The 24435-nt window shown below is 33.5% G+C and overlaps 1 protein-coding gene across 2 annotated transcripts in view; it reads right to left on the reverse strand.

Moving 5' to 3' along the window:
- Positions 1–24435, reverse strand: part of LOC145296898 (uncharacterized) — a 151191-nt gene that overhangs the window by 26159 nt on the left and 100597 nt on the right. For both annotated transcript variants that reach the window (XM_080143059.1, XM_080143061.1), the window contains exon 3: positions 3436–3604. In XM_080143059.1, the coding sequence (XP_079999185.1) occupies positions 3436–3604 (169 nt within the window). The remainder of the gene's footprint in view (positions 1–3435; positions 3605–24435) is intronic.

Here is a 24435-nt window from a genome sequence, read left to right on the forward strand (position 1 = left end):
GAAAATCGTGTGACGTATAAAACAAAGCTGCTCGCTTGATTTAGTCAGTTACGGAGTCGCTTGCTGAATTGCAGAGTCCACTACGAGGGGCACAAGGTTCTCCCGTGTGAAGCAGACCGGTCCTAAAGATAGACAGTCGAGGAAATCTTCAAGACCTTCTAAGATTCGCGAAGCATCATGGAAATTCGCGACTCAGATGACCAAGAAGCAAAGAAAAGGGACAAAGATCAGCATTTACTCACAAACTCGTAATTCGGAGGTAAATCAGATAAATCAGAAACGTATTTAACCGACTGTATCACAGAAAAACAGAAAAAGAAAGAAAAAAGAAACGAAAAGACTGGTTAAAACGAAATAAGTTAATACAGCGATATTTGAAAACCCTAATCCTACCTTAGTATAGTTATGTTTACAAAAAAAAAAAAAAAAAAAAGCGTTGATTGAATTCATTTTCCTTGTAACGGTTATTTTTTTCTTTTGTTATTTTTTTTTTCGTTACTCGTTCAACAAGCGGATAACTGTGCATTGTGCTGACTTAGTTATGAATATATAAACCAGAGAAAACAAAAGGAAAGACTTGTGCCAATTTAATTTTGGGAGGGGGCCGAATGCCGACAGTACTCTTTTCACTTGGCAGCCGACGTCACATCAACCGGTTGAATGAAGATATTTTGTTAATGATACACCGCCCGGCGCGAGGAAGCGGATCATCCAAAGTTGCCAGTTTGTGAACATCGGGTCTATTAAACTTAACAGTGTGAGATCGCAAGAACTTTGTAGCCGACCGAACTCGACCGTTAACACGGTCTAACGAGATATGTGTCGGCTTGGATATGTTACACTTGGTCCCGAGGCCTAAGATTCAGTACACTGGATTGGGACCAGGACTTGCAACCGGTTGGTGACCAGCCGATCATGTTATCAAATTGCGCCGCGACCAGAATTTGACCCTGACTGATGCACCCACTGGGTTATATATAACCCTCCAGTCTTAGTCGTTAAAGTTTGAGCTATCGTCAGATGGATAAGAAATAGTTAAACATGAACCAACTTTAACGTGTAAATGTATATATTTGCGAATGCGTACATATAACACGTTTAGTCGACTTACACATGTCAAGTTCAAAAGTTTTTAAATGTTGATCCCCTTATCAGCTATTTTCATCGGTTAAAACCACAGGAAAGAACGACCCACAAAAATGCAATAATTTACCTCGCCTCGCACCGCGCCGCTCTATGACCTTGTGTCTCGGGGGGGGGGGATGCACTTTGAGAATATGGAGACAGACAGACATACAGACATAGCGAGTTTTATAAATTAGATTAATTGTAGTAATTTTTAATTATTAGAACTCGATGTGGAGGGGGTGAAATGCTGAAATTCAGTGTGGCGGTAGGTGTATCAGAATTTTTGTAGGAATTTTTGACACCCCTAACACGAAACTGCGAATAAAATATAAAAAACTCGTAATTTCTCTTTTAAAAGTGGCTTGTTTATTTTCTTTATGGATTATACTTCCAAAATAAACTATTAAAGTTGTTTTAAAAGTAATAGAAATATTTTTTTTTTTTTTTAAAAACAGTAATGAATTTTACGAACTCAATATTTTTCAATTTTTAAACGCTAAAAATCTATCAAAATTTTTCTATTGATTCTATTTTTACGATATTTTCAAGGTCAATGTAAAATTTTATGCTCTTTCCAATAAACTGAATATAATATTTTAGACAAACGTTTTTTTTTAATTCACGCCCCACCCATTTTCAAGTGTCTATTAAAAAGTAAATAATTAATTTACTCACCAAAGTTTTATATATCACAAATTGAAGAGAAAAGGTCAATAAATAATATATTCAAATTTAAAACAAAAAAAGTAATGTTTTTTTAGAAATTTACCTGTAAAGTTCGAAGTTTAAAACCTTTTCTCTTTTAAACCACGTTGTTTGTTTTTTTCTTTTGTTTTTTTTTTAATGAAACCTTGGTCCTTGCTCCTTTAATTGAAAAAAGAATTAGGGCTTGAATTACATTTTTCGAGTAGTTATAAGCTTGGAAAGACAGGCGGTCGAATAATTCACGCCTACCATTTTGAAATGTCTATTAAAAAGTAAATAATTAATTTACTCACCAAAGTTTTATATATCACAAATTGAAGAGAAAAGGTTAATAAATAATATATTCAAATTCAAAACAAAACATGTAGTGTTTTTTAGAAATTTTTTTTTTAAATTTTTTTTTTTTTTATTACATTTTCACCCCAAACAAGGCAAATTGCCACTTTGGTGTAGGGGACTACTATCAGGGGCAACAACTACTGGGGTACTATGTAGGGATTTGGGCAGCAAGGTGTCGGTTCACGTTACACTTGAACTTCTGCACGTCAGTACTGTTGGGGAAGCAGGGACCTGGGATGGAATTCCAGAGTCTTGCGGTTCTGGGGAAGAAACTATTGGAGTAAAAAGATCTTTTACATCTAGGGACCTCTACAGTGTGGGGGTGGGATCTAGTAGCCTGTCGGGTTTGTCGAGGGTGCTCGCGTCGTGGGGGCACAAGTGATTGCAGTTCGTCAGAGCATTCACCACTAAAATACTTGTAGAAAAGGCAGAGGGATGCAACATTTCGTCGATGGGACAGAGGCTGAAGCTTAGATGCCAGTTCAGGGCCTATCAGGTTTGCGACTCTTTTGAACCTTGTCAAGGAGCGAGAGACTAGTAGCAGATGCACCAGCCCAGATGTGACAACAATACTCCATACATGGGCGAATGGTGGCCTTATAGAGGTACAGGATACTTTCGGGTGTTAGTAGTTTTCTAGCACGGTAGAGAGAGCCTACCTTTCTTGCAGCGGCCCTGTAAAGTCCGAAGTTTAAAACCTTTTTTTTAAAAAAAAACACGTTGTTTTTTTTTTTAATGAAGCCTTGGTCCTTGCTCCTTTAATTGAAAAAAAAAATTAGGGCTTGAATTACATTTTTTGAGGAGTTATAAGCTTGGAAAGACGGGGTGGAATTATTCACTATTTTTCACGAAATTCCTGACACACCTAGTGTGGCGGTCGTTCAAGTTATAGCGTCGGTTTGTTGTCTATCCGTGTGGATTGGATGAGACAACATTTGAATAGGATAAACTTGCAGATTATAAAACATCCCTATAATCGATCCGTGGTCAGTTAGTCAGTTCGTTCATTCAATGACGATTTTACCTTTTTGGTAAAATTACAAGTACGAGTTGTCGTTGTAAGTAACGAGGCAGTTCGTTGCAACTTTCAGATAAGTTTACTCAAAAGTCGCAAAGAATTACCACACAAGATGGCGATTTCATTGATTGTCCCCTTTCACGTCGAGTTCGGGTTTTGGTGCTTTGAGGTGTCTATATTTTCCGAGAAAAACATGTAATTGCAGCGCACAACGCAGATTTAAAGATAAAAAAAAAGAACCTTACCGGAGAATTTTTCATCCGTGAACGAAGTTAAGCAAATAAGTCCGCTTTTTGGAACTGTTGCCATGGGAATTTGGCGCCTCTGGTTATCTGGATGGTCTCCCATTTCGGACAAATGCGACTGTAGATGTTCTTCTTCATAGGCCGAGGTGAATGGCGCCGGGAATCCCACCTGCATATAGAGTCAAAGGGAAAGGATATTAGTTTCACGATATGATTAATTGTTTGATTGATTTTTGGAATATGTTTGTTGACGTTACTGGCAGCGGATAATAAATAGATTGACTTCACCGGCGGAAAGATTAGTGGGGAATTTCACTTAATCCGATAGAAAGGTTAATCGAACCAGTTCGATTGAAATGGGTATAATCTCTTAATATTCGCAAGAGAAAAACCAGCATTGAAGAAAGGAAATACAAAAATGGAAGAAACTGAGAGAAGAGTGGAAAAAAGAGGAGAAAAATAGGAAAGAAAATTAAATGTAAAGAAATGAAAAAGTGACAGTGGAAAAAAATAAAACGAAAAAAAAAACATGAAAAAAAAATTAGGTTATAGTCAGCTAACGTACTTCCTAATTGTCGGCGTAGCGCTACCGGAAGCGATGACAAGGCAAATCAGACATTCTTCTTCTTCTTCTTCTTATTATTATTATTATTATTATTATTATTATTATTATTATTATTATTATTATTATTATTATTTAATTAATTAATTATTCATTTGTTTTTTTTTTATTTTTTATTTTATTGTCTGAAGATAATGGTTTCAATTCAACCGAAAGCAGGCCAGAGGATTAGTTGACCAAAAACGTGGTTAGACGACAACTATGGAAGGCAGTAATTACTGAGGAGGCAGTTAAGAGACTCAGCATTCCAATGCCATCGTGGTTAATCACCTGAAGAAAGCCAGAGGATGAGTTGGACGAAATGTGGTGAAACAATAACAATGAAAATGAGGATGACAGCACGTAAATCTCTCTCTCTCTCTCTCTCTCTCTCTCTCTCTCTCTCTCTATATATATATATATATATATATATATATATATATATATATATATATATATATGTGTGTATATATATATATGTGTGTATATATATATATATATATATATATATATATATATATATATATATATATATATATATATATACTAGCTTTTTTTTGTACCCTGCCACGCGTTGCTGTGGCTCAAGTTGGCGCAATGGAAAACGTTCCAAAATGAGAAAAAGCATGTTTCTTATAGGTTTAATTTTCCATTTTTCATGGGTACACAGTTTTTGTTGTTCCATTTTCTTAGCTGATATAGAGAATTTCTGGTTTGGTAACTCTTGAATACGTAACATAAATTGTCCATGTGAAAAAACAAAGCTTGGATTGGTTTATATTTCAGAACATGATAATTAGTACACCAAATTTCAGTTGCAATACATGCGGTGGCATCCCTGGCAAATACAGCTGTTGGATTATTAACCACTTTATCTGCTTTCACAACAGTGTCGATGGATTTGCATTTGACTACCTCACTTGGAATTTTACATTGAATAATAGCGTTAAGTTCATGGACGTCTTTGTATTGACCTGCAAGAATAGCTCATTCACTCAGTCAAATAGAATTTTTATAATTTGAATATCTGCAAAAACCTTTTAAATTAACTGTTCTTTTGATGAAATAAAATTACAGAAATTACAGAAGTTAAAAGTCAAAGAATTTTGCCCTTAACTCTGATAAGCTGGCACTTTTTCGTACCCAATTTCCCACAAGTGATGCAAAAATTTTTGTGCGGATCGAACAGTCTGCAACTGGACATGCATATTTTGAGTTAAGTTTAATGTCTTCACATGGAACAAAAAAGTAGAGTATTCGAGGCAAGCATTTATTTCATCTGCTGATGTTGATTGAAGAATAACAGGTAACATTTGTCTGAAATCTTCTGCAAGCAATATTACTGCATTCCCAAATGGTCTGACATTGCCACGCAAATCTTGCAAGGATCGACCAAGAGCCTCAAGTGATTTTTTGCGTACCATTGTGCATTCATCCTAAACAATAAGTTCGCATTTATGCAATATTTTTCCCCATATTGGATATTTTGGAGATGTCGAACATGAGATTTTTGAAAAATTGAATGTTTTAAAGTAGAATAAAATAATTCTTCTACTTGGCAGCAAGGTCGCAGGTATTCCTCATGCAGCAAGGGCTAAGGCTATGTCATTTTGTTACCAAATGGCTGCCAAAATCAATTTAATTAGAAAGGTTTTACCAGTTACTTCTGGTGCTGTTCAAGGTAGCAGTAATTTCCAAATAACTTCTATTCTCACAGTCAGTAAATTAGGTGACTAAAATAGGATTTATCCATGTTTTGACAATGCCTTATTCACTGTAATTAATTTAGGAGACTAAAATAGGATGAGGGATTAGAGATGGACGGATAGAGAGGAAGATATATAGATAGAAAAGAGAAAGTGAGAGGAAAATAGAGAAAGAGAAGGAGATAGAGAGATAAAGGGATTGATAGATAAAGAGAGAGGGGGAGAGTTAGAAACAGAGAGGGATGAGACAGAGGAAAGGAGAGAGATAGAGGGAGTTAGAGAGAGAAAGGGTCTCAAAGAGAGATGGAGAAGGTGATATAGAGAGAAAGATAGATTGAGAGAGGGAAAGGGAGAGATGGATAGAGATATTAAGAGAGGAAGAGAGAGGGGGAGAGAAACAGGTGAACTACACTTCACTGTTTTTTTCCTTGTTCAGTAGAGAAGAAATCTTTCGAGACTGAGGTAATTTTAATTTTTTGTTACTATCCAGAGTAACCTTTTTTTTGGGGGGGGGGCTAAATTTTCCACGCATTAGAAACCGACCGGGTTATCTGCACTTTCACCTAACAAATTAATAAAAGAAAAAGATTTTGTAAAATTTGAATTTAACACGAAAATGCTATTTTAAAAAATAGCACGATAACATAAGTGCATAAGTGCCACTTTATGTACTCCTTAGGCGTTGAGTTCCATGACGACTAGCATAATTATTTAATGGTCGCTCCCTTAGACCCCCCCAGTCAAGGCTAATGTATGCGCACATAACATTTTTTTATTTATTGAGGTTGACTAAGTAACTAAACGATTTATTGATGATTTCGTAACCCTTAAACGCATGCCGGAAGATTTAAATTGGTTCATTATTGTTGTAATGAAAAAAAAAGTTTCATTCAACACAAAACCAAAAACACATATTAATGATAAATAATTTATTATTCTATTCATTGAAATTTAATAATTTTTAGATAAAAAAAGTAAAAAAAGTGAATAAAAAAATAGTTGCTTATGTGCGCATGTAAAAATGTTTGTGAAAGTGAGAAATTATTTTAATCATTTAAAAAACTTGTCTTATTTTTTTGTTTTATTTTTAGATTAGGTCCACCTTATAATCACCCCAACATCCTCATCTTAAGAACAGCTTCCGGAATAAACACCACTTTTGGAGGGGGAGGGGCTATTTGCAAAATTTAACTGATATTTGTTGTCAGCATACCCACCCGAAAATACTATTAAAAAAGGGAAGGGGTTCAGTGCCCGTTGCAGAGAAGTAGATTTATTTATCAATGAAAATCGTCATTTAAAAAAGAAAATTTTGGAGGTGGACCTAAAAAACTATCCCGAAGTTTATTACAAAAACGTTTTGTTTTCGCACTATTCAATAATTTGTTCATCCGCGCATGTAAATTAAAAAATATTTGTAAAAGTGAGAAGTTATCAGTAAATGATTTAGTTTTATTTATTTATTTATTTATTTTTTTTACATTAGGTCCACCTCCACAAATGTTAAGAACGGCTTTCAGAATAAACACCCTCAACCTCTCCATGTTAACAACGGATTTCGGAATAAACACCATGGGGGGGGGGGGTGTCAACATACCCATCCGCAAATACTATTGAAAAAAAAAGACGTCATTTAAAAAGAAATTTAAAATCAAATGTTTGTAAAAGTGAGAAATCATTAATAAATGTTTAGTAACATTTTTCGGTGCTAATGCAGAGAGTGATCCGCACTATTTTTTAAATCGTATTTCCACGTTTAATTAAAGTTTTTTCTTTTTTTTTTTTTTATTCAATTACAAGGTTAAAGTACAGAATAGGTACAAAACACCCTCCCTCCCCATGTTAAGAATGGCTTTTTAAATAGTAACGTTATTATTTCAACACGGATCACTCTCTGCATGAGTACCCATTTTTCTTTTAATATTCATAAAAAGTAAAACTTTTTTTCAAAATAAATAAATAAATAAATGTTTGTAAATGTGACAAATAATCGTTTAGTTACGGCAACGTCAGTAAATAAAAGATGCTACGTGCGGGGTGGGGTGAGGACTAAGGGAGCGACTATTATTTTTTTCTGCTGGTCGCCATGGAACTCAACGCCCAAGGAGTACCAAATTGTAATTTTTTTTTGTCAAATAAATAAATTTCAAGCAATTTTTACAATAAATAATAGCAACTTCGTTAATTTTACGACTCGCCCCAACATATTATAAACACCCTAACTTCCATATGTTAAAACAGCTTTCGGAATGAACACCCCCCAATCTCCCCATATTAAGAACGGTTTTCGAGGTTTATGGAAGGGCGTGTTTTTTTTTAACATGGGGAGGTTAGGGTGTTTATAATACGTTGAGGCATGTCGTAAAAATGAAACATTTTAGAAAAAGTTAAAACAAACTTTTTTATGTAAACAAAAAAAGAAAAGAAACTAAACAATTAAAACGTAATGTTTCATGAGTGAAAAGCCTTAACATAAATAAAGGTATTTAACATTTAAAAATTGGTAAGTACATAAATTAATTTAAATTTTTAAAATATGGGATTTTTTGTGCTAATACAGAGAGTGATCCGCGCTATTTTTTAAATCGTATTTCCACGTTTAATTAAAGTTTTATATGTTTTTATTCAATTGTAAGGTTAAAGTACAGAATAGGCACAAAACACCCTCCCTTCCCCATGTTAAGAAGGTCTTTTTTAATAATAACGTTATTATTTCAACACGGATCACTGTCTGCATGAGTAACTTTTTTTTTTACTTATCTTGTAATTCGAGAGTAGTTGAAACGGAAGTTACAAGAAATATTATTGGGCAGTCTCGCAGAAACGACTTCGAAAAATATTTATATTTTAATTAATATTTCTATAATTCGCAATGTAAAATTATTTTAATAACATGCAAACATTCATTGACTTTACAGATAGATTTTCGGAACATTTCAATTAAATTGGTAACGTAGAAATATGGTTTTATTCACTTTTAACGAACCAAAATTACATTTATATATATATATATATATATATATATATATATATATATATATATATATAAGTGAACGTGTCTGTGTGCCTGTCTGTCTGTCTGTGTACATTTCCCTAAGCAATAACTATGTCAATTTTAAGTCTACAGATTCGAAATTTGATATAAAAGGTACTAAGATTTGGGAAAATCTATGTGATCGGCTTTCGGCCAGAAATTTGGCCATTAAGGGGTCAAAGTTCAATGATTTGACCTTTGAGAACTCTACCTAACTCCTCCGACAATTTTGGGTCTAAACACTTGAAATTTTAGATATAGGTTACTTGGACATGGATCTAACTTAATAACTTGATTTGAACCCAATACAATAAATGTTAAGGGGTTATAATAGGGGTCAAAGTAAAAAAAAATATCGTTTTTTTTTTGCTCAACATACACCTCCAAACACCCGGACAACGCCGGGCACCCATGCTAGTATATCTATAAAAGTGATCGTGTGTGTGTGTGTGCGTGTGTGTGTGTGTGTGTGTGTGTATCTGTGTGTGTCTGTGTACATTTCCCTACGCAATCCTCTGTCAATTTTTTGTCTACAGACTCGATATTTGATATACAGGGTACTGAGATTTGGGAACATCTTTGTAATCCGTTTTCGGTCAGAAATTTGGGTGTCAAGGGGTCAAAGTTCAACGATTTGGCCTTTCAGAACTCTACCAAACTCCTCCAACAATTTTGGATCTAAACACTTGAAATTTTAGATATATGTTACTTGGACATGGATCTAACTTAATAACTGATTTGAGCCCCAAAACAATAAATGTTAAGGTGTCATAATAGGGGTTAAAGTTTAAAAAATCGACCGCTTTTTGTTTTTTGTTTTTTTGCTCAACATACACCTGCAAACACCCGGACAACGCCAGACTGAAAAGCTAGTAAATAAATAAATAAATAAATAAATTACTCATCTCAAAGGATTCTATTAAATAATGATATATAATACCATTCGGTATGGATTCGAAGATGGAAGAGCGGATAAGTCCGCATATCTAATATATTTCGGAAGTCGTTCTTAACATAGGGAGGGGAGGGTGTTTTGTAACTATTCTGTGCTTCCACCTAACAATTTAATACAAAAAGATATCGTGAAACAATTTTAAAATAGCACGATACCAAAAAGGTTATATGTCTGTCTGTCTGGCTCTCTGTTTCACCATTTTCAAACTCTATCTGTTCCGAAACTAAAAGTCGCAGAGCGGCGCTAGGCGCCTAAAATGATTGGATTTTTTTAGGGGCCGTTGGGTCTTTAGCGGGTTAAAATAGTTTTTAAGAGGTCAAAAATGGGTTAACACTGAAAAAATTGTTATACATTCATCTTAGTTTATTTTTAATTTTTAACCAGTTCATATGCGTGTCACGTTGGTACAGTGGTAACGCCACCAGCTTTGAACGTTTCCATTCCGCTGAAGGCACCCAAACACTGTTTTTTTTTTACATTTGAAATCACGACTCTATAATAATATAAACGAAATCTGGACAAATTAAAATATCATATTTGAGCGTATTTTACGCCGAGCAAAGTCGGGCGTATCTCCGCTAGTAAATAAATTAGTATTATAAATATACAAATTAGTTTCTTAACTTTTATTGTTTTTCAGTATTTCTATGTGGAAGCGACTTATCGAAATAAAATATAAGAAGGATGATACTGACTGACTCCACACGAAAGGAAACGAAGGAGAAGAAAACTAATAAGCATAGACAACTTTGTAAAAGATACATACAAAAATATTTAGAAAAAGTTAGAATACAAATGACTGATCACGGGTGAAATTGTTAATCAACGAAATCGGAACAAAAAAAATGGGAAGAGAAACAGCTACATGAACGATTCATATGAATGATATAAAACGACCCATGAAAATACTAAATCACTACATAATCGATATTTGCCATCAGCATACATATTCAACTGTAGCAGCATATTTGGACGTTTATCAGCATGAAATCGGGAAACACCTTCGACCTTGTAAAAGAGTGTTACTCCCGAAGTATCAAAAAAAAATTTTTTTCACTCCTAGAATCAAACATTAACTGATACAACACTAAGTGAAATACATACAACATTGAAAAGTAAATAAATTTTAATGAACAGAATATTATTTTAATTGTCTTTCTTAACTTGCATATTTTTACTATATATATATATATATATATATATATATATATATATATATATATATATATATACAATACTTACTTTGCCCTATTTTGTAAAATGAGCTATTTTATTTGGCTGAGATTATCTTATATAAAATATTTCCTCCAAAAAATATTTTTGTAAGACTGTAAACCATAAGATCAATTAATCTATGATTTAACTCATCTCATTGTTTATATATATATATATATATATATATATATATATATATATATATATATATATATATATATATATATAGGGTGAAACGATAAAGTTGTTGCCCTAAAGAAAACAATACTACAGCTTTATTTTAAAACTGTTAATGAAACAATCAATTCGAGTAACTTGATTATGTAGTAGAGTTGACATTTATTCAATGTAGACGCCTTCAGCCACCATCACCGCTTCGATACGGATCCGGAGCGTGCCATTTCCACAAGCGCTGGCAGGAGCTCGGTGAATACTTGGCGGATGGCGGTGATCATTCTGGCTTTGATGTTGTGGGAGGTCATGTTAATGATGTTCTTGACGTATGACTAAACGAAATAGTCTAGCGGGTGGTTCAGATGGAGGAATGGAAGCTACAACTTTGTACCTTTCTCTCACTAATCTCTCTCATTAGTGAGAGAAAGGTTACAAAGTTGTAGCTTCCATTCTGAAGCCAAGCCTGGGTCCCTTTGGACATGTGGGCCGGCGCTGAGTACTTTTGCCACACCCAGGGTCTGCCAGCGGTCACCTTATTGCACCAGGGTATCACCACACACTGAAGTACATCCTGGTACATTTTGGTGTTGATTTTCAAGCCGACTTTGAAGATGTGAGGTGGCATGATGTAGCCCTCACTTGAAATCACACCATAATGATGACTGGAAACTTTCTTTTTTATTACCCTGGACACGTCCTTGTTATTCGTGGCAATCCATCGATGCATTTTGAGGGTGCTGGCAATGGTCCTGTTGTCATAACTTGGATCAGTAGAGAGCATGAGTTGTACAGCGGCGCATCTCTGATCTCGCTCGTTGAACATTGTGTCGCTTTCAGACATGAAAGAAGGCCCCTATCGCTCTTGGAATTTGTACACAACTGGCCAACTAGTATATGGTCTGCAACAACAAAAAAAGAAAACAGGTTTTCATCAAGCATAAATGGAAGCATGTCTTTTCAATTGCGACAATTCTATTGTTCCATCACACACACACACACACACACACACACACACACACACACACACACACACACACACACACATTTGGACTTCCCCTCATTTGGACTTCCTCTCATTTTGGACTTCTTCTAAACCTGGACTTTCTCTAAACTTGAACTGTCTCGTCATTGAAATTGTATTAGCATATTTGATGCGGAGTTGCAGTAAAACTGTTTACATGATTTAATCAGATATTGCGCAGAAATGTTAATATTGGTACTATGTAATTAATGTAGATTAGCTATTGATAATTAATTTACACTGACTGTAAATTTTTTTTTCAGATTGCTATATTTAAAATAGTGTAAAACAACCCATCAAAATGGCTTGCAACTCTAAAATCAGAGAATACATCTAGTCTAGAAAAAATTCTTGAAACCAAACGGTTACCGACCAACCACACTGTTTTTAAATCACTTAATGCAAATGATGTTGAAATGTGGGTACAACAAGATGAGGAAACTAATGATCAATATCCTGAAGGCAGTAATGGTGATGAAAATTGGGACAGCTCCCATTCTCTTGACCCTCCAAGAACACTCTGATGAAACAATATCATGGGATGATGCAAAAAAGTCTATGGAAACAGTTATAAAATTTCTAGAAAAAAGTCTTTACTTTAGTGACAACTATGTTTTGCAAGAAATGTCACTCCGAAGAGATATAATCATAAAGAAGCTACAGAACCAAGAAATTGTAGATTTTCGTGATCGCTTACGGAATACAATGGCAGCGCCGGAGGGCTCAATCGATAAAAATAGAAACTGCAATGAGACTCATTCAATGAATAAATAAAAAAAAAACTGTATTTTACATAAATGTATGATTTATGTAGATGATAACTTAGGTAATAAATACCTGACAAGTAAGAGTAGATTTAATTTATTTTCAATGTTTTTGTTCCTGGTGATAATATTTAACAATTCTTACTTGCAATATATCGTAAACTCAACTTAATATATACTTGAAGTATCATATAGCAATGAATTTTATTTACTATTTCTTAATTCTTAGAAAATTAAAGTTAACTGCAGCACATTTTTTTTTATCACGAAACTTGAACAGCATCCTCTAATTCGAACAAAGCGGATGTTCAAATTATAGGAGTTATACTATATATATATATATATATATATATATATATATATATATATATATATATATATATATATATATATATATATATACTATCAGGACCTGTTTCAAACAAGTAGAATATTTATTTATTTTCCTAACATTACATTGTGATTTGGTTTTCAATTTCAATTAGATGCGTATTTCATTTTATTCAAATAAAAACAACGTTTCTATATAAACTTTCATCCTTGACATTATTCTCGCGTTGCCTACGCACAGTTCAAACATTTCCAAATACAACCGCTAGATACAACGCGCGGCTATTTACAAACAGACTTCTTTCTCCAAATTTACAAGATGGCAAGGAAGAAGAAAAGAAAAAAAGAAACAAAACAACACACTGAAGATGGAGTATACCTCTGATATATATTTGTGATAAGTTTCAAACAAGTAAAATATTTGTTTATTGTCCTTATATTACGTTGTGATTTGGCTTTCAAGCGCACTTGATGCGTAATAAAAGTTTTATTCATGCAAATAACAGGCCGCCGCCGTTACTCGGTCATAAAATACGCTTAAGTATGATATTTTAATTCATGCAGATTTCGTATTCATTATTATAGAACAAATTTCCTATTGATTATTATATTGTACCTAATATATAGTAGTGATTTCAAAAATGAAAAAAAAATGACTTGAGCGCCAGCAGTTGGAATCAAAACGAAAAGATTTAGCCCTCTAGTGGTATTTACTACCATACGCCCTAACGACACATTGATATTAAATCTTTAAAAATTAACGCAGTTAAACGTATAAATATATATATTTGCGTATGCGTGGAGGATACAAATTAAGTCGACTTACGCCTGCCAAGTTCCATTTTTGCAATTTGACCTATCAACAGCAATTTTCCTGACTAAAAACCGAATCGAATTTGTTCCACGGGTTTTAATACACTACATATTAGGTTGACATGGGATTGTTAAGCAAGGTGTGGCAGTTGTTTTGAGACAAAGGGCTGATTAGAGGAGTCTTACTCCCGAAATATTAAAAAATATATTTTGCATCATTCTAGAACTTAATATTGGCAGATACAACACTAAGTAAAAGATAAAATTGTAAGGAAATAAATACGTTTTATTGAACATGAATATTATTTTTATTGTCTTTTTGATATATATGAATTGAAAATCAATAACTAAACCCCCCCCCCAAAAAAAAAACCCAAACAAAACAAACGAATTATCGGATTTTATTGGATGATCTTTTACTGGGAATAATCAGGCATCAAAAGGCACATAGACTACATACATATACACACATGCATCCCATACACACATGTGATCCACATGCATACACGCATACACACATATGCACATGCGTACATAAACGTGTATACTTAATGCATGGGCGTGTTTGTGCATATCTTTTCTTTATTCGACCAATCAAACATGCCCCACCCCTTCCACCTTTACGATTGAGACGAAATACTAACCTGGGTGAAATATTTTACGATTCTGTTGTTGAAATAAAAACCATCAAATACAGAACGTATCCCAACAGGAACGCATTTTTATGCCGTCTCCAATACACATGTTTTACGTACGCCCACATATGAAGATTTTAGGCCCTTCTGCGAAGAGGTTCACGCCCTTTCACAAAAAGGCTTACGCCCTTTCACAAAAGGTTTACGCCCTTACACACATAAACCAAATCGATTTAAGCCAACCACAAACACAATTTTATGTTCCCCTTTATGTGGTCAATCTCTCTCTCTTTCTCTCTCTCTCTCTCTCTCTCTCTCTCTCTCTCCATACACACACACATGCACAGACATACATAACACAATTTAAGACTGTAAATTATACTTGACATGAATTTATTGTTCGACAGGATACTCAGAAAAGAAATACACTTAACCACTCCATATCCTTTCATCTGGATTTTTATTTATTTATTTTTTTTTTGGGGGGGGGAGGTGCTTGTCTCCAATATACATGTTTTCCGTACGCCCACGTATGAAGATATATAGAATTAATTTAGAGACAGTTTTAGGTGTGACGGTGGGGTTTACGAAAGTTCACCGCAGTTAGGAACAGTTGTGGACAGTCTTGAGTTTGAGACCGTTGACGACAGCTAGAGTTGAGGAGAGTTGCGAGTTAGACTCAAGTACAACGCAGATCGTAGTTTGTAGCAGATGAGGAAATAAATTGATCAACCGACAACAAATGGACCTTGGCAAATGACGCCTAAGATGGTGACCATATCGTAAAGAGGGTCGATGGTGTCATACGCACAGTGCAATTGATATTTCCAAATGTGTCGGAGTTTGTGATTTTTATATTTCATTTAATTTTATTTTGTATACGTGTAAACCTATGCGCATCGCATCGGTAGCCTCAAATGTGAGGGATAACCTGTGGAATTGTCTTCCGTTTTCCTGCTTTCCAGCTGTCTATAATATGGTTGTCTTCAAGTCCAACGTGAACAAGTTTCTGATGAGCCGTTCCACTTAAGTTAACAAATTTACCGAACTTCCATTACTATCGATTACTATATTGTCCTTTTGACTACTATACACCCTTTAGCCTTTATCCTTGAATGGCCTATCGGCCTTGATAAGTGATGACGCCTATGTAAAAAAAAAAATTAAAAAAAAAAATAAATGACAACGCGGCCAGAAGAGAAGACGGAGGAGAAGACTTAGATAAAGATAAATATTACCTTTAAGTAAGACTCTATCCAAATAATAGAAAGCTCAATATACTAGACAGAGCAATAATAATAATAATAATAATAATAATAATAATAATAATAATAATAATAATAATAATAATAATAAAATGACGAAAATATGAATTGGATAAATTACAATATTTATTGTCCATCTAAAAACCAATCAAGAAATTATAATAAAGAGCATAACCCTTTCTTTGAATTTTGGATGAACGAATGCGATTTCTTAAAAAAAAAACATCATTCAAGAGTGTATTGTATTTGCATACTACATTATAGAAAATCTGTTTCAGTAATGTGCTCTAAATTTTTAATGGAAATTAGTAATAGAATTGCTTTAAGTATTCTATTAAAAAATATAAAGTAGATTTATTTAATTTATTTTTAATTTAATTTACATTCAGTTGAATTTACTTTTAATTATTGTTATTATAACCAACATCTTCTGCGTTTAAAAACGGAAGCTTTCATTTAACCTATGAGTTATTTCCCTTTAATCTATGAGATTTTATTTCTCTGTTGTAAGTTCATAGATGAAGATGTACTATGTTTTATGCTTCCGAATATCCAAAATATGGTCAACTTTCAGGAAAATCGTAGCAACTTAGGGCATTTGGTGTATCTTAAATATTATTTGAATAAACCTTCCGACAATTTTTTTTATGTGGCAACGCCAGGTATATACATCTAGTATATATATATGTATATATTCGGGGGTAATTGCGCTAACAAAAAAAGTGCAGTGTCTATGCGTGGTTGCCAAAAGAGCTCTTTTAGCTCGTTGGCGAAATTACAACGGACTTGGCGCAATTATCTCAAAATACGGTATATATATATATATATATATATATATATATATATATATATATATCTGAAAGGTTATATATATATATATATATATACATATATATATATATATATATATATCTGAAAGGTTAAAGTAATAACTATGTAATTTCAAAATTGCCATAATTAAACTTGGACTTATGTTTACAGAAAGAGATCAGTTCGTTTTTAGAATTTATTATATTGTTACTTTGAGAGGAAGTAATTATAGTTATAGCTCTGGTTGTGCAAAGGCGACATGACTTAGAGCCTGGGGAATAAGACTTAACTTTTTTATTTTAGTCCATTTGATTGAGAAGGTGGCATTATTAGAGTTAAGTTCTTTAATTAAACTGGTGAGAGAAGTTCCTTGGTTATTATTAGAATTATGGTTGTTAAGAGAAGAAATGTGGTTTGATATTCTTTTCTTAATTAATGTTGATGTAGCGCCGATATATGTATGCACTTTATTAAAAGCTCGAAGTCTGATATTAATATTAATTTGCTGATTTGTATTTGTTAAATAGTTTGAATTTTATTCATAGTGTTCAACAAATGGTGGGACGATGATTGTACGAGGACTATTTTGGAGGGGATAATGAGTGTTGTTAGTGTTTGGATGGCTGTTAGGAGAAATATTATTATTCTCATTATTATTATTATTATTATTATTATTATTATTATTATTATTATTATTATTGCTAGTTGTATGATTGTAGATGGAGGGGCTGCTCGAGTTGTATATTGGGTTAGTAACTATATCAGATGGAGGATGGGAAGAAGGATAACTTGAAGACGAAATATTAGTGCCTGTTATGGGAGGATTGCGTGGGAGCTCAGTAATTGTGCATGAATATATAACATCTTTATGGATGCAATCATTATTGAGTGGGTAAAGATGTTTGTTATTACAATTACAGTTAGTTTTGGGTTTAATTGGGAAAGGGATTTTTGGGGCTGATTTAATTTTTTGTAAAAATTATCAGGGAAGTCAGAATTTCTTTTAGCAAAGATATGAGGCTTATTTAAAAGGATCGGAGAAATTGATTGATAATAATTTTGGATGTCAAAGGTTATGAAGTTAAGGAGGTGTTTATTTCAAGGGAGACAAACCAATTAATTACGGAATCTAAATTTAGCCAAAGAGGGAAACTTACTTTTTCTTTAATAGAAGGGATGATTCTATCTAAGATATTTTTACTTACAGCAGCTAAGTCAGAGTTAGATGATCAGATCAATCTGATGATGTCATAGAAATAAGGTTTATGATCTTTGAGGGTGAATCTAGGGGTACTCGGAGAAATTATTTCAGTGAAGTTATAAATATTCATAGAAGTCAGTAAAAGTTTAGCTTCAGAATTAATGGAATCTAAAGTCTTAGGAGGGACTATTTTATAAGATTTATTAAGTTCTTTATACTAAAGTCTTTTATATGTAGGATAGTCAAGTTTATAATAATTTTTGTCTTATCAGCAGGGACGAATATATGTTTATTGTTTTTAACTTTTTCAGCTAAATTATTTATTTTTCGAGTAACCAGATTATAATGGTGTTTTTGTTTCATAAATTTAATTTTTTTGACTAAATGTAACATGGAATTCTCAAACTCCTCAAGGTAAGGGTTGTATTTGGGGTGGGCAGTGGTTTTTAATCGGTAAAATTTGGCAGTAATTCTTTCAATTTTCTTTTTTTCTCTCTATGAGAGTTTATAGGGAGTTCATTTGTTAAGATTTCTGGGTGAAGTTGGTCTCCAGAGGAAATAGGCTCTTTAAGTTTATTTTTAATGCTTAAGTCATGATATATATATATATATATATATATATATATATATATATATATATATATATATATATATATCACATGCCGTGCGCGTGTGTTTTGGATTTTTCTGTTTCGTGTCTTCTACTTCTTTCTCCTCTACATCTTCAACAACGACAGTCGAAAGTGAAACAAACGACGCGCGGGAATCTGCCTGGCTCAGAAACAAAATGTGTCTACACTCAGAGTTTTACTGTGTTTTATGCTACCGAGGTTCAGGAAAATAATTACGGTCCTTGCTTTTGGTCCAGTTGTGGACGCGCAGTCTATTTCTGCGTCCGCTGTACAATGGTCTTGAGGTAAAGGCTCGGCAAATGGAGCAAACGGGGGCTTCATGGCCGGGTTCGAATCTCATGACTGGCAGGAATTGTAACCTACACTGATGATTGCGTAAGCATGAAACACTCGTGTCGTGTAGGTAAAAATGAATGATTATTATTATGAATAGTAATTATTATTTAATTATAATTATTAAGAGTACTTAAAGATGAGCACTGTCTGCAGAATTATTACTAAGACAATCCACTAGCATCCATGCAAACATTCTTGATTACGCGTTTGACTACGAATTCGGCGTTTAACAGTTCTTAATTTCCTTCATTACCGTGGTAATTGTTTGGTGGCTCTGAGATAGAGGCTCGACAAATCGAGTAAAAGGTGACTTACCGGCTGGGTTCGAATCTCATTGACCGAAGAAATTGTTACCCTACACTAATGATTACGTAAGCATGAAACACTCGTGTTTGTAGGTAAAAATTTTAAATTATTATTTAATATATATATATATGTATGTATAATATAAAGCTGAATATCTGTGTGTGTATGTGTGTGTGTGTGTGTGTGTGTGTGTAGTCACGAATAGGCTTCTATATGGTTGACTATTTTAAAAAACTGATTACATATAATGATAGAAGATGTATCGAGACACAGGAATGGGTATGTTTGATCTGGTTCATTAAAATTGTGGAGTCTGCGTTCGCGCCTGGTTCACAAAGTATGGAAATAAAAAAATTTTAAAATTAAAAAAAAAAACGTTTACAAGTGTTCTTGATATAGATGTACATAAGAATACTTTGATAAGTATGTTTTAACTGGAATAGGGATGGTACAATAAAATTGTGGGTCTGCATTCGCGTCTGGCCTCCATAGAATGGAAATAGGCACAAACTTTAATAAAGACTTTACATATTTATCTGCGTAAGTATACTTTGATAATTATGTTTCAGTTTGAAGAAATATGGTATAATAAAATTATGGGGTGTTCGTTCGCGCCTGACCTCCATAGAATGGAAATATGTCACAAAGTTTAACAAGGTTTTTTTTTTTATATAGATCCACAGAATATTGTGATAAATGTTTCAGTGTGAACAGGTATGGTATAATAAATTATGGGGTTTATATTTTGTTTTGGTTTTGATACCCCCAAATTCGAAGCTATCTTTTACAACCCTTCCTTTTCATAACCTATCATACTTTCATAAATCAGAGTCCATTTTCTGTAGGCTGTTTTTGAACACAGTCAACAACGGGTACTTTTGCTAGTATATATATATATATATATATATATATATATATATATATATATATATATATATATATATATATTGTGTAATAGAATAGTTCTACAAATTCCGAAGATCAATACTTTCTGTTGGTAATTTATTGTTTTCTCAAGGTATACATTACAATATTGTTTCGTTGTTATATATTATATATTCGCGTGCGCGCGCGGATTTGTAGACTGTGCGCTTACGCATTAGAACGTGTATTTCCAACTATTTTCAAGTCTCCTGTTAATTCTATGTTTCTATCATTCAGAATCTCCTCTGCGAAAGTGGAAATGCTTTATAGTCGCATTTGTTAAAAATAACTTTAATGATGCAATTACGACCACAGACGGTTCACATTTTTGCGCGATGGTGAAGAGAGAAGACACGAAACAGAAAGAGAAAAAGCGAGAGGAAGACAATGAGCTAGAGACAGGTTAGGGTTGGCGGAAGGGAGAACCGTAAAGGAAGGAGTGAAGGTTGGGGATGGAGGATGAGAGGTTATCGAACCGAGTAAAAGATTCATTTCAATTTGTAAAATCGATAAACGATCAAAGTTTGCAAAATTCTCGCGTCTTTGTCGTGAGATTTTGCAAATGTGTTGTTCTGATCGTCATCATCGCCCCCCCCCTCGCCCATCCATCCAATGGACGATCTTTTTTGCTTGTTGTTGAGTGATATGAAAGTAATTTGCATACATATTTCGGTACTTTGATCGTTTTCAAAAAGAAATTACGTTTTATGGTGAAACTTTCTCTTTTTTTATCAGTCAAGTTCTTTCATATTCGAAATAATACCCGTCAAAAATTAAGACTTTTTCTTTTTGGCACGTTAGCTTTGTGAAACATTAAACACATGCAACCGACCACGTGGGTGTATGGGTCTAGATCATTCGTTTCTCTCTGTCTCTCTCTCTTTCTCTCTCTCTGTATATATATGCACACCCACCCACCCACCCACACACACATACACACACACATACATATATATATATATATATATATATATATATATATATATATATATATTAATAATAAATTTCCGTTTTAGTCTTTAAATATTCCTATCTATCTAATATATCAATCTACCTACACATTCATATCCTGTATGTATATTTACTTATATTTTACTATATGCATTTACTTACATACTTACTTGCTTTACCCGGAATTTGTAGATACCGGCCATCCACTTCCCTTAAAAAATTTTTATTTTTTATTTTATATTTTATTTTTATATTCTATTTATTTATTTATTTATTCCATTTAGTGTTTTTTAATAACTCTTGCTGACATTTTCTTAAGTAATAACCTATACATTTCAGTTGACGTCTTTTTTGCCCCATATTTTTCGTGCCTTTTAACGTCATTTTGTCTGGGACATTTTGACATTTGCTTTTCTATTTTATATTTAATTCTATCACCATTTAATCTTTTTTCTCTCTTCTTCTTCACTGATTTTTCTTAATTACACTTTGTCTCGGCAGCCGTGTTAAACGCATATCTTTTTTCTTTTATTAATATTATTGGAATTTTCCCCCCTTTTCCTTGTACATATTTGTGAATTTTACACGAATTTCGGCCTTTTGGATATTTTGGACTATCTTCCAATTACGCGATTTCCTTGGAGTTTACTTGTGCGAATGGAAATTTAATTAACTTTCTTGGATTTATATTTTTGGATTTTACCGTCATTGAATACTTTCCATTCACGTGTAATCACCTTTTTTCTTAACCATATTCCCGTTGCTTCACTTTCTGTTATCAAGTAAGATCTTTGACTTGTAGTTTCATCAAATATTTTTGTATGCAAAATCCAATCCCGCATGTTGCTAATTTATACCCTCTGATGAGAAGGAAAGTATTTCTTTGAAACTCTGCGGATTAAGGACTATCCACTTATCATGTGTTTCCTTTTCAGATTAAATATGTTTTTAACACTTTTTCAAAGTGTTTTTTAGCATAATTTATTAACTATTTGCTCTTATATATATATATATATATATATATATATATATAAATATATATATATATAAATATATATATATATATATATATATAAAAATATAACACGGAAATTACATAATTACATTTTATTTTATCTTATTGCTCTGTTTGCCACATTGAGCTCTCATACCCGGATTTCCTCTGGAATTATTCCATTATAACACTATATATATATATATATATATATATATATATATATATATATATATATATATATATATATATATATGAGTATGTGTGTGTGTGTGTGTGTAGTAATCCACATACAGCACTGTTTCGCTGTTTCACAGCTCATCAGTGCGGTTACACAAGCTACTACTTCAAGCCAAGATCGAAACCCGACCACCCATATGACACGCTATACGGCTGCTGCTATGCGGGTAGTGAATTATCAATGTTTTGACATTGTCCAAATACCTAAGCTCAATTTGTTTACACAAATAGCCTCGCTTCATACGCTAATGGTAATCTGTATATCACTTCCCAAGATGCTCAACCCAAGATGGGGAGCATTATATATATATATATATATATATATATATATATATATATATATATATTTGTATGTGTGTGTGTGTGTGTGTGTGTGTGTGTGTGTGTGAGAGAGAGAGAGAGCGAGAGAGATTATACATTATTTTATTTATTTTCTTTTTACAAAGAGGTAACCACTTATCAAGGTCCGGAGGCCACTCGAGGATAAGAGTTAATGAGTGTACAGTAGTCAATGGGAAAATATCGTAGTAATCCTTAGTGGAAATTTGGTCAATTGGATTACTTAAGGAGATGATTCATCAAGAATTACTTTACATAGGACTTGAAGACAACCATATTTTAGTCAGCTGGAAAGCAGGAAAATAGAAGAGAGTTCCACAGGCGTGCAGTTCTTAGAAAGAAGCTTTGTTCATGGAATCTACGTTTAAGTTTGGGCACGGATAAAGGGTGGGGGGAATTATTGATAGTGGTTTCAGTTAGACGAGTGTTTTTCGTGAAAGTTTGGCGAGGAGGAGCCATAGATTGGAGCTCAGACGTTTCCGTTTGCTCCAGGTTACTTTAACATGTACTGTGCAGCCCTCGCTGAAATTCATACTAGTTAACATAATTTCTACTTACTGGCGTAGGGTCACAATAAATAACTAGGATATTTATGAAGTTTCGGTTTCAATTTTATTGTTTTTTCCGAAAACGTAACCGGAAAGATGATTCTGCAAGATTTATGATTAGAGAACGTAAGTTTTTCTTAGATTTTTATTTATTTTAATTTGATTTTTATGCGTAAAAAATTACTGTCAGACTATGTGTGTTGTACTGTTGTTATATTTGAGCTGCCGAATCTCTGTTCTATTTCAGGGTTCCTGGTAAGGTACAGAAGCGTATCTGCAATTTAATTGGTCTCTATCTTCTTCTCTGCAATCTCTCTCTCTCTCCCTCTCTCTCTCTCTCTCTCTCTCTCTCTCTCTCTCTCTCAGACAGTATGTTGCTAGTCTCAGTCTTTTCTATACATCTTATTATGGTACGTGTTCTTCATAATTGTCTGATCTATTTCCTGCTTTTTTCCGGCACGTTTTACTCGTTGGTTTAGTAGTCTCCATCAATTTACTGTTTTTATACCTCATCGTAATACATTGTAATATATTCCAGTAGCTTCTTTCTAAGAACCGGAGACTTGCGGAACTCTCTTCCTGCTGACTGTTTGGCCCTACTTTATTCATATTATTTTCAAAACTAAGGCAAATAGACATCTCCTATCTTTGACGATACTCATCTTTCGTTCTTATTGGCTCCTTACACTAAGTAGCTTCACGCATTGCCTGGAGCGATTTATATGAAAATAAAATAGTCCCAAAAATGGAGTGTTTTTATTAGCCCTAAAACAGCCCCTGGGGCACACCCAAGAATTATCACGAAGTATAGACAAACAAAATTATATAGAAATTAGTTCGTTACAACTTTTCAGAAAGTTTTATAAAAATCCAAGGCATCATTTTTTTTTTTTAAATAAGCACAAAAGTGTCAATTTTAACCCCAAAGGGGCAACCGGAGTTTTCCCGGAAAATCCGTTCTGTTACTTTTTGACTCATATCATGTTTAATGTTTGTGCAAAATTTCAAAAAGTTCGAAAGCGTAGTTATTGAGAAACGTGCGGACTGACGAACAGACGAACGGACGAACGGACAAGGGTGAATTTACAGGTCCACCTTCTTTATGTTGGGGGACCAAAAGTGTATTATCTGGAACCAGTGATTCATATAAAGCGATTGGACGGATTATGTAATACAAAAATACACTAATTTGATTTCTCTCTTATA

This window comes from Euprymna scolopes, chromosome 17 (assembly GCF_053919585.1).
Source record: "Euprymna scolopes isolate OS-2025 chromosome 17, ASM5391958v1, whole genome shotgun sequence".
Taxonomy (NCBI): domain Eukaryota; kingdom Metazoa; phylum Mollusca; class Cephalopoda; order Sepiida; family Sepiolidae; genus Euprymna; species Euprymna scolopes.